At 39.9% G+C, this 12491-nt stretch overlaps 1 protein-coding gene across 1 annotated transcript in view; it reads right to left on the bottom strand.

Annotated features, from left to right (window-relative positions):
* Positions 1-12491, bottom strand: part of ITGBL1 (integrin subunit beta like 1) — a 109347-nt gene that overhangs the window by 17952 nt on the left and 78904 nt on the right. The window contains exons 6-7 of the mRNA XM_018566497.1: positions 6321-6437; positions 3450-3596 (exon numbers count right to left, since the gene is read on the bottom strand). Of these exons, the coding sequence (XP_018421999.1) occupies positions 3450-3596; positions 6321-6437 (264 nt within the window). The remainder of the gene's footprint in view (positions 1-3449; positions 3597-6320; positions 6438-12491) is intronic.

Genomic DNA, 12491 nt, shown 5'->3' with positions numbered 1-12491 from the left:
TTTTTTTTATTGTTCTATATGTATGTTTACAGTGATTTTTATTAAAATGTGCACTTTATTGTGATCATCTTTTTTCTTTAACTGTTAAATTGTCATATAAGGTACTCAAATAATTTAAACCATACAGGGCTATCTCTGGACCATGTCCACACACTGTAAGTGTAGGTCTATAATATAGGCAATAGACCACTATGGCTGTGGTTTTGTAGGGGGGATTGGCATAAAAAATTGTTAACAGATTATGGAATAAGAGGGACATACGTATCTGACTGGTAGGGAAAAGAGGTGATACTTCAGAGGCAGTCAAGCAGGGAGAGTGTCAAATTTGCAGTTAATATTGAGTGACTTTCCCACCCTTCCTGTCTAATCATTTTGTTTTTGCCTTTTATTGTGACAAGCTTAGCTTAAAGGCACCCATTTTATGTATCTAAGTAGGTTAGAGGATTTCCGCAGATTTCCAGGAACTTATCTAACCAATATTCTTGTGTAATATACTTTTGCCCACCCCTGTGGAATATGCTTCTGTTCATGTCATAATTAGTTACATAAAATATCAACTGTTATCTATCCCAGTAACTTTCTGTACCATGCTATTCTACACGTATCTGTTTGTTTCTAGTGACGAGCCGAACACCCCCATGTTTGGTCCGAATTTGAACTTTCGTACATGGGAGAAGTTTGAATTCAACCTCGAGCTCAATGCAAGTCTATTGGGGTAGAACTTTGAAAATCAAATGTCCCCATTTTGAAGCCTTATATGCAGTTTATTGGCCATAAAAAGTTTATGGGGATCCGGGTACTGACCTGGGGGACAGGAATCAATGAGAAAAAAAAACCCGTGATTTTAACATCACTTAAAGTGAAACAATAAAAATGAAAAATTCCTTTAAATATTGTGCCAGGGGGGTCCCCTTAAACTGACTGTAAAGTGGTACATCTGTACAGTGTATTGAACCTGCTGCAGCAATAATGACATTTATAAAGAAAAAAAAAATACTTTTTTTTTTTAAAGCGTGCGGTACCCCCTCCCAAACAATACCAGAATTTTAGGAGGGACCCCATGTAAAAAAAAAAGTGAGTGGGGTTCCCCCATAAAGTCATACCAGGCTCTTATGGTCTGGTAGGAATTTTAAGGAGGAACCCCACCCCCAAAAATGGGGGGACGGGGACGTGGGGACCCCCCTAACATTCCCAACTAGACCGTTGATCCAAGCACAGGCCTGGCAGGGCAGGAAAGGGGGGTGACGAGCGAGCACCCCTCGCCTCCCTGCGATACCAGGCCACATGCCCTCAGCACTGGGAGGGCACTTTTCCAGGGTTGCCGATGGAAAAGCAAAGTGCCGATGGGGACAAGGGCCTCTTCCCTGGGGTGTTGGTTGTGGGGGTGCCGGCAGGGGGCTTATTCACATCAGAGTACCCCTTTAATAAAGGGGCACCCAGATGTGGTCCCCGCTTGTGAATGATTTAACCCATTCATGAAAGGGTTAAATAAAAGTTTTAAAAAAGAGGCCACACTTTTGAAAAAATCCTTTATTTGAAAAACAAAACAAAAGACATGTTTTTGACAAGTCTTTTATTTTTTATTTTAAATGGATCCACCGATTTAATCCAGTGTCAATCACGATGTCCAGTGTTGTCCACGAAGACGACGATTCGACGAAATAAAAAATAAAACAATAAAAAATAAATGGAAATAATAAAATGTGGAAAAAAACGACAACCACCGTCTCGTCGCTGAGATTAAGACCCGCCGCAGAATTTCTCTTTGACAGGTGCCGGCGACTTATAAACAATTGGGCAGAGCTAGCAGTGACAGCTAACTCTGCCCAACTGTTTACAGTTGTAACAGGTGAGCCATGATTGGGCAGAGTCATCATGACTTTGCCCAATCATGGCCCTCACAGTTCTCTGTGGCGTGATTGGGCAAAGTCTTGTACCTGACCTGTGGTCAGGTGCAAGACTTTAGACAATAAAGGCTCAGAAGGCACAATGCCTTGTGCGGGGCACTAAATGGGCGAAAAGCCCGCCGAACACCCTAACAGTTCATGTGTTCACCGAACATGCTAACTGCCGATGTTCGAGTCAAACTCACGTTCGGCTTGAACATCGAGCCCATCACTATTCGTTTTACACTATAAAACCAGCAACTTGAACAGAACAGCTTGCTTACGGAACCGAAACTGTTCCGGTTGCAAAAGACATTACAATCACAATACAATTCAAGACAAGATGGTAAGGAGGGGCCTGCCCCTGAGGGCTTACAATCTAAAAGGGAGGGAGAAGTGATACATGAGGAGGTAGCTGTGTGGGGAATGAATTGTTTGAGAACGTGTTGGTTCAGGGGTTAGGTTGAGGTGGGATACAGTAGCACATAAACATGCATATTTGTAGAATTGTGCCATTCATACTTAAGGGGAACAATGGGCTATTTGATCAGCCCACACATCGTACTTTTTATTATATCAGATCTATCATGTGATATAGCACACATGTTTGCTGGACCATGTTTGCTTTCTACCCATCCCTGAAGAAAACCACAAACATCAGCCAATATGGTCACTAAACTAGATATGTAAACATGTACAAATGTTAAAGCATGTTGAGCTCTGTATTAATCTTTTTGCTTTGCGTTGTAGACTTCTTATAAATATATTTTGTAACATTCTCTCAAGAAAGTGGCTTTATATTTTTTTTGCTTTAAAAAAACTGATAATTAAAAGTAGCTAGAACTGCCTTCTTTGTGAGAATATATTTCACACTTTTACAATGCCTTGAGGTGTAATTATTCTTCACCAAATGCATGTTAGCAAAAATATGAAATAACATGCCTTTTACTGTATTAATAAGAAAAAAGATGGATCATTTATGATTCCGTTCTCTATTTTCTACATTGCAGATTTCTATAACAAAAAAATCCTGCATTTTCCATACCAGAGGCACAGCAAGCATGATTCATAGCACAACGAAGAATACCTTCATGTGTATAGAATAAGACCGAGATGTCAGCAATACATAAACACTCTGAATTAGATACATTGCAAAGCCAGACTGAGAGTATCTGGATGTCTATTTCCACAAGCCCGAAGGACATCATTTGTACAAATCTGTGACAGGAAGGTGAGATTGTTGAAAAGGTTTCAAGACAAGTTTTCAGTATATTGTTTACTACCATCTCATCCATACTATGTTCAATTGACTTTCTTTGGAATTCTTTGTTCCAGTGATAACATCTAAATGAAATATACATTATTGGAACCTTTTGTTGCCCTTTATGTTTGTTAATAGGTGCAAGCTGCCACTAAATCCAAAATTGCTTAAGGACAGAGCAAACGTGTTTGCGAGGAGCAAATGTGTAGAAATTAAGTGATGCTTCTCATTTTGTTTTCCAAAGAAACATTTGACTGATGGCTCAATTACAGATGGATTTGTGGAACAAAGTAAGCACTTACCTTTCCCAGAGCACAGTATGTCATCGGATGACTCACACTGGCTCTTGCTCTCTTCTTCTGTCATATTACATTTTCTTGCATGTTGGCATAATTTTCCAAACCAGCCAGCCTCACAAATGCATCGACCGCAAGAACAGGTACCGTGTTCTGAAAAACATTTGTAAAACACCAAACAGTGACAGATTAGCATAGATAGCTTTCTAATCTGTTTGTAATACTTTGCATATTCACAAATAAAAGATGTGACTCAAGAAAGAGCAGCTGTTGCATACATTAAATAGTGAGACTTTGTCAGGCATACTCTCTAAAAGTGGAAGAAACACCAATAAAAATGTGCCAAACACAGTAACCTGAAACAATTAATCAGCAATCATCTGTCAACTGAAGCAAGTACAGTACACAGAATCATTTGTAACAATCATTACTTATTGGTAGAGGTGCAACGAAATAGAAATTTAACAACCTAAACGTAACTGAAATAGAAAAAATTGTCAGGCAGAAACCAAAAATGTTTTTATTTTAATTTTTAAAATGTTTTAAAATATTTAATTTTTATTTATTTTTTATCAACTTTTAAATGTTTTTTATATTTATTTATTTTTATTTATTTATTCATTTTTTATTAAATATTTTCATTTTTACTTTACTTTTAGGGGCTTTGGGAAATATTAGAGGTCTAAACAGACCCCTGATATTTCCCTTTTAAAATAGAAAAAGAGATTGAGAACACAGAGTCCTTAATCACTTTTCTGTATCCCCTGTTATCAATGAACAGGAATCCTCTATGAGTGTTCCTCTATGTTTAGGCATTCTCATGATTATTTCATGTTTATTTCATGTTTATTTCTTTTGTTTGTATTGGTATGACACAATCGATGCAAAACTCCAAAAATGGACTCGACAAAATTATTGGTACCCTCAGTTTAATATTTGGTAGCACAGCCCTTGGAAAAAATAACTGAAATCAATCTCTTCCTGTAACGATCAATTAGTTTTTTTACACCTTTCTTCTGGAATTTTGGACCAACTGGCTTCTTTCGCCAACTGCTCCAGGGCTCTCAGATTGGAAGGGTTCCTTTTCCAAACTGCTGTTTTGAGATCTCTCCACAGGTGCTCCATGGGATTCAGATCTGGACTCATTGCTGGCCAGTCCAGTACTTTCCAGCGCTTTGCCTGAAACCATTTCTGGGTGCTTTTTGACGTGTGCTTTGGGTCATTGTTCTGCTGTAGGACCCATGACCTCTGACGGAGACCCAACTTTCTGACACTGGGCTCTACATTGCACCCCAGAATTATTTGGTAATCTCCAGACTTCATAATGCCATGCACACAGTCAAGACATCCAGTGCCTGAAGCAGCAAAGCAACCCCAAAACATCAGTGAACCTCCACCATGTTTGACTGTAGGGACTGTATTTTTTTATTTAAAGACCATTTCTTTTTCTGAAAGCAGTAGAATGATGGCTTTACCAAAAAGCTGTCATTTTGTTTCGTCTGTCCACAGCACATTCTCCCAAAAGGATTTTGGCTACCTCAGGTAAGTCTGGGCAAACTACAATCGAAAAAGACCTCAAACAGGTCGCAGCTGCGAAGCTGCCGTCGAGCTGCGACCTCGTTGACACTGACGGCTCGAAGGTGATTGCGGACTGTGCTCTTTGTGGCTCCCCCTGCTTAGGGTCTTTTTTGATAACCTTCAGCCTTTGACGGTTGTCCGCTTATCGCCCTCTCCCCAACATCTATGGGGAAGTCCTCTCTGTCATTGGGCATGGTTGGGTATTTTGCTCTGCTGGCCTGGCTGGGCGTGCACGGATTACTCTCTGGGAGCGATCTTCTCTATCTCCTGAGGAAGCGCTTGGAGCGTGAAACGCGTTGAGAGAGAGAATCACCATTCCTGATATAAGAAGAGGCATTCGTGTATGAGAACATGCTATAACAATTATGTTTGTCATGGCCATCTAGCCTCACATTATAACTCTGGAATGGTTATTGGGAGATCAATCTGTTTTTCTTTCTCTGTTTTGTAATGTGCACATATCAAATATGTTTTTTAAAATGTTTAACCTTTGTATAATAAAATACTCTTGTTTCATCATGTGGTAATTTATTGGTCTTTGTCACTTTGCCCCACCTCCACTCTTTATTTTTTGACTTAATACATTAGGGGTGTGGTACCTTTTATTCAGACTCTGGTCACGATTATTTGATTTACCATTTCCATAACATAGTTTCCTCAGCTGAAAGCCAGCCAAAGTACAAAGTAACTAAGCCAATCGTAAAACAGGATTGTCACTTCCGCTGGTCTTCTGCTGTTACAAGTTATCCGCCTCTAGATTCAATGTGCTGTACATTCTCAGACGCTTTTCTGCTCACCATAGTTTTAAAATGTGGTTTCCAAGTTACTATAGCCTTTCTTTCAGCTTGAACCATTCTGCTCGGACTTTTCTCATCAACAAGGGTGTTTGTTTGCAGCAATGCCATTTCCTGGATGTCTTTTGTTTCTTGCACCAATCTGAGGAAACCCTAGGGACTGTTGTGCATACAAATCCCAGGAGTTCAGTAGTTACATAAATACTCAAACTAGCCTGTCTAGCCCACATGGCCACATTAGGCCATTTTAACTGACCAAATATAAGGTCAGTGACATTGCAGCATCCCGCCCCCTTGCTTACATACAGCCCTGGGTGGGGATTCCCAGCCACAGCTGATTGGGCTGCAGCAGATGGAGCTTCCAAGTTTGTAGCAGCTAAGGTTCAGACTGGGTTTGGACAGAACCTGAGCTCATCCCTAGCCTTAGGTATAAATATTTTCAGATCACTGAACTTACCAGAAACTGTTTATTTACATACAGTAGGTAGGTCAAGTGTAACCTTACCTCCACAAATCTTTCCTTCTAGGTCTTCACATTGTCGATCATCACATTCACAATGCTTCCCATAGACTCTGGTATCTCCAGGTGGGAAACAAGTACACTGGCCGCATTCACACTTTCCTACAGAATAGAATATATACAGTACCGTTATTCTAAATAACATTTCCTACAGAACAGAATATACACAGTATCATTATTCTAAATATAATTTCATACAGAATAAAATATACACCGTACTGTTATTCTAAATAATATAGAATACCAGTCCTTCTAGTTTTATTATTATATTATTTTATCTTATATTATTTTGTTCTGCTTGGCAGCTTGGAACTGTTAAGAATTTGAGGGTTCTGTTTTTGAAGTGACAACTAGTATTGATGGTCAGTCCCTATCTATACATTCTTGAAATAAACGGGGTGTACAGTGTATTTTCAGTGATACCATGTTTCATGTTTAAATGTTGAAATACATTTTTTGACTTTCATTTTTTTTACATGCTTGCTTTTTCATATTTTTGTAAATTCATTAACTAAGATTTGTGGATCAGCCACTAGAGGGAGTTTTATTGGCTCAGGGCATTACTCTCTCATCGACAACTGTTGAGATGACATATAAGCCACCCAAGGAGTGCATTTAGAGTGAGTTAGCTGACTCACAAACATGCAGTGTGGTAAATAAATAGTACAGTAGAACTGCTGTGAAGCAGCGCAATGCGGGAAACAAAACCTGCATATGTAATAATTAAATATGGCTGCCACATATGGAAAAAAATTGCAAGCTACACCCAGAAACAAGGCATTAAAACATATACACACACAGGTAAGACTATTTACATCAAGCTTATCTCATTTGTATGTTTATCAGAAACAAATTTAAAATAAAAACAGCATAAGTTCCTTTTCAGTGTGCATTCAGTAACAATACATTTCTTACAGGCTGTCAGATGATCATTGAGATTAATACCTCCACTGCCCATTTTTTGTAACATTTTATTAGCACTTACACAATTAATTAAATACGTGATGTTTTTCAATTTTCCTTCCTAGATTTTATTAAGGGAAACACCACAAGGGTGATTTTTATGTTCCTATATTAAAATGCACTGGGAATATTTTCTTGTTGAGAGGTATATGTTCAGCAAAGCAATGAATAGGGTTCACTCATCCCTATCATGCAAATGCTGGGCAGAATGAACATCAGATACTGCATGTAGCATTCATAAGGATAAAATGCAACTTCTTTCTCTTTATATTGTAAACACACTTAGGTTCCTATTTGTGTATTTGTATCCCATTATCATACTTGATATAAAATCGCACTGAATGTTTTACACAGTACATGATTATTAGTGATCCAATTTAAAAACAAGGTCAAAACCTTTAGCATACCAGAATGCTCTCTCTGATTCAATGCCACTGGTGCTGTGGGACACTTCTAGTATAATTCATAGTGAGGTTATGTCCTTGACACACTGGGAGTGCAGAAGAATCAGTGTCATGCTTGGAGACTGTACCAGGGGAATCCTCGTAGTGCTACTGGCATTGGAGCACTTAGAGCAAGGTCTGACGTCACTTTGAGACAATAGGGAGATTTGGATCTCTAAAAATAATCTTAGAACTGGCTATTTAACGTATGCTACTGAATAAGGATAATTAACTTATAAATACAGGATTCTGGACAGGGCTGGAGAGGTAAAGTATTACCGGCACTGTGCACAAATGAATGCACAGCATGTATAAATATAAGAAGTAAAGGAAGTATTTAACTCTGCAAGAGGCACATCACGATGCTTAACACTGGCAATGTAAGTTAAATAAAATGTGTACAACGTAAATAACATGACTTTTAAAGCATACATTATTTGCCATTGATAAGTGTTTTCTAAACCAGTCATTAACCTTTACTTTACAATAGAACCATTATATAAAGTGCAATATTTGTAATCTTTTTTAGGGATGCACTGATATCGATACTAGTATCGGTATCAATGGCGATACCGAGTATTATGTAAAATGCTCCGATACTTATACCGATACCAGAACTTCCGGTCAGAGGGAGATTTTCTCTGACCGGCAGTGTCACGAGGGAACATAGAACCTGCTTCCCGGCCAATCAGGAAGCCGGGTCATAGGTAATAACTTGCTGCCCGGCTTCCTGATTAGCAGGGAAGCCTGCTCCATGCTGTTTGGCTGGCTCAATGCTGATTGGCCCGGGAAGCCGGTTTCCCTGCCAAAAAGCATCAAGCCGTCCAAACAGCATGTAGACGGCTTTCCAGCCAATCAAGAAGCCGGGCCACTGGTAATGACCCATTTTGGCCAGGAAGCCAGCTCAATGCTGATTGGCTGAGAAGTCGATCCCCCTTCGATCATACTAAGGTGCTTTCTCATTGCATCAATGGGTATTCATTTTTTTTCCGTGTTCAGACTTGGTGAGCTAATTATGCTGGGGAGAAATGGCCATACAGAGGAACAATGATTAATTTACCCACAAGTGTGGATAGCATAAGAGCCCTAGAATTACATTACTAGGTTTTTGAAAGTAGCGCTATGTCATGTTGCCATTTTATTTACAGTTTATTTCCACATTTTCAGCCAAATTGGGATAGTACCTACTTTATATTTGTTTCATATTACCATTCACATAGCAAAACCTAAAGTGTAGTTCCACTTTTGCAGCCAAAGTCTATAGTAAAAAGGCATGTAGAAAACAATGGAATGTCAAATCAAGATTTGACAACCCATTGTTTTCTACATGCCTTTTTACTACCGACTTTTTGTACGTACAATACAGTTGTGCGTTTTTATCATTAAAATTAGTTTTACACTATGGAGGCGCTCCTTTTGGTTTTTTGTCTCTCAGATTGAAGGTCCTTTGACCTGTGGGAGTTGCCTCTTCAGTGTGTTCGTTACCATTGCAACTGGCCAATATTGCACGTGGAGGCGTCAGTATTGTATCCTGTCACAGATCCATATCTTGTCATACATCTGCTACAATACATAAAAATGACAGTCTTGTCATTGATTTTAATTAGTAGATATTTGGCCAGTGGATGCATAGTAACAATAGAAACAAACTGGTTGACATGTCACTTCCCACAGGTAGTATGACATATAACCCGTTTTTTTTTTACTTTAACATAGCGGGAAAGGGCTAGAACCTCAGTTTTTATTGACATCTACAGTATGTTCCTGTTAGAGATTTTCTCTTCCTTCCTGCCCCAACGACCATGGTCACCAGTAACAGGCATTAGAAAGCTTAAAGAACAACTCCAGGGAAAAAAAGTATTAACCCCTGAAGTGGGGCTACCCCTGCACTGCAAGGGTTAACTGCTGGTTTTCGTCTAGTGACTAAAATAAAAAAGTTATACTCAATCAATCCTCAAGCCAGCTTGCTCTTAGGCCCTTCTTGCCTCACTCTCCCTCCACTACAGCAGTGTAAGGACATGAGGACATCCGGGGACATACTATTGCTGCACTGTAGGAGTAGACAGGCTGGAGGGAGCCCTCTGACAGCTGGCCGGCTCGCGAGTATAACTTTTATTATTTTAGTCCCTAGACGAAAACGAGCACTTAACCATTGAAGTGTGTGGGTAGCCCCACTGCAAGGGTACACCATTCCTATCATATATTATTTCTAAATTATACTTTCACTTTGCTACTGTGTAAATCAGCCTCTTCCTGGTCATTCCCCAGGGAAATCACACTTCCAACACACATACTGGTCTTTTCCCAGTGAGATCTCATCTCCAGCACACACACACACATTCGTCTTTCCGCTTCTCTTGCATCCCACCTCCAGCACATTCTCCAGTTTCTCCTACAGAGAGTCCTCAGTCTGCAGCCAAACACTCCCACCACACAAATTGCATACTGAACAGTGTCCATGTCTCTCCATGTAGAATTTCCAAAATGTCACCAGCACTCCAAAAGTAGATTCAACAAATTTTAATGACAACGGTCATTCAAAATCACAAGTACTTTCGGGGCCATGTAGGGTCCCCGTCATCAGGCTCGGAATAACCTAGGGGACCCTACGTGGCCCCGAAAGTACTTGTCATTTTGAATGACCGTTGTCATTAAAATTTGTTGAATCTACTTTTGGAGTGCTGGTGACATTTTGGAAATTCTATACGGTTACACGGTGCCCCCGTGGTCGCTGCAAGCACCCTAATACAGACATCATCTCCTAGGAGATCCGGGAAAGGAGTGCAGTAAGATACACCCTTTTTTTGCATGTCTCTCCATGGGCATTGCACAATGAGCTTAGACACAGAGCCTGGAGGTTCAGCACTGAAAGTGAAGCTTAAGCTGGCCATACATCATGTTAATTTTGGACAGTGTGTGCCGCTCTCAGCTTCCTTTCGGCTGGCATTCCCCCATCAGCGGATCGAAGGAACCAGTCAGAAAATCTTCGAACCAACAGAACTGGCAGTCAATGAGTTACACTGAAGACAGAGGAAGATTCCGAAATCAATGATCATCAGTATTGAGGGAGGAATCTGTTCTATTTTTTCATTCAGACCCCTGTCATTTACATATATGGCTATGCCCATATCTTTTCAGTGATTTTGCTAATTGCTAATTATGGAAAGATCTGTAACCACCATTTGGGAGATAAAACATGAACTGTCCTTCCCACTTTCATACTCTCCACAATGTTCTCCTTCACATACTGCCTTCTGTCATTCCTTCAGACTCCAAAACTGCATATACTGTCTATTTTCATACCCTCTGCATGACTCTCCTGGGCATACTGCCCAACTTCATACCCTCACGTACTTCTATTCTGCACATACTGTCTGATGTCATACCCTCTGTACTCCTCTTACACATACTTTCTGCTGCCATATCCTTCACACCCCTTTCCTGTACATACTGCTCCTTTTAATACCCACTGCAATCCTCTTCTGCACAGAATGCTTCCTGTCATACCCACCACACTCCTCTACTGCACATACTGCCCCCTGTCACCCCCCTTGCATTCCTCTGCCACACCTACTGCCTGCTGTCATACCCACTGCACAAACGCACAAACGACCTGCTATCATTCCCTCCTCTGCACATACTGCCTATTGCCATACCCACTGCACTGCTCAGCTGCACATAGTGCTTTCTGTCATATCCTCTGCACTCCGCTCCTGCACACACTTTTGTTGACAAAAAACTAAGGTGTTAACTGTTTTTCATGTTCTCAAAAACTTTAAAGAAAATAGGTACACAACATTTTCAGCTGTAGTTGAGCATGATCAACAGCATTTTTTATGGAGTGTATTGGGGGAGAGAGAGCACCTATAGTCAAAAGATAATTACAGAGGTTATAATCCTTTTCCATTCATTAATAAAGATTCTTCTTTTTAGATAAATGTGGATTTCCTACCCTTTGATTGCCTTAATGTGCTCCTCTGCCTATACTGATACATTGCATATCGGACACCTCCAGATGAGTGGTCATTAGGGAAGAGACCTTCATTTAGCATTCTCCTCTCGGATGGAGACAGATTTGGAGTCCCCTCCCTGTCAGTTCAAATTCCCTAGTATTTATCCCCCTACAATCGTTTACAATGAGCGCCCCTTTCTGCACCTCAGTGGCATTCCTATTCAACAACCCTGATACAACCCAGTTTAAATATAAAAGAAGCTCGACGGTACAAGTTCAAACCACAGTTAAAATTGTTACATTATAAGCATTGTTTGTATAGTGTAATTGTATGGAACAAAGAGCCAGTGCATACTGGAAACATATTCTTGGTTTAAGATGGCTATGTATCATGGACCCAATGTCCAGGTAGCGATTTGCTATGTTCATATCTATCTTATCTAAAGGATGTTTAATGGTTACTGTAGTGATGGTGCATTTTATTATTTGATTATACATTTGTACTTGTTCGCTGTCAAAAATAAAGAATTAAAAAATGTTGATTTCCATTGCTGACATTTCCTTTAACTTAATGCCCTGGCAAAACAGGCCCAGGAAGTGATATGAAATCTTCCCAACAGAGATGCAGGAAGTAGTGAACTACTAGACAGAACTTTTAACAGTTCACCACTCTGCCCAAAAATGAAACAAAGTTTTGTCTGGATTCAGACTTATAAAAACTGCAGAGGGCTGTGCTTGTAAGCAGCAAATAATCGTCCTATGTTTTCACAGGCTTAGTGTTAGGGCATTTTAAAGAAT

Source organism: Nanorana parkeri, unplaced genomic scaffold (assembly GCF_000935625.1).
Source record: "Nanorana parkeri isolate BGI_ZX_2015 unplaced genomic scaffold, ASM93562v1 scaffold953, whole genome shotgun sequence".
NCBI lineage: Eukaryota > Metazoa > Chordata > Amphibia > Anura > Dicroglossidae > Nanorana > Nanorana parkeri.
This window is presented reverse-complemented; position numbering and strand designations above follow the sequence as displayed.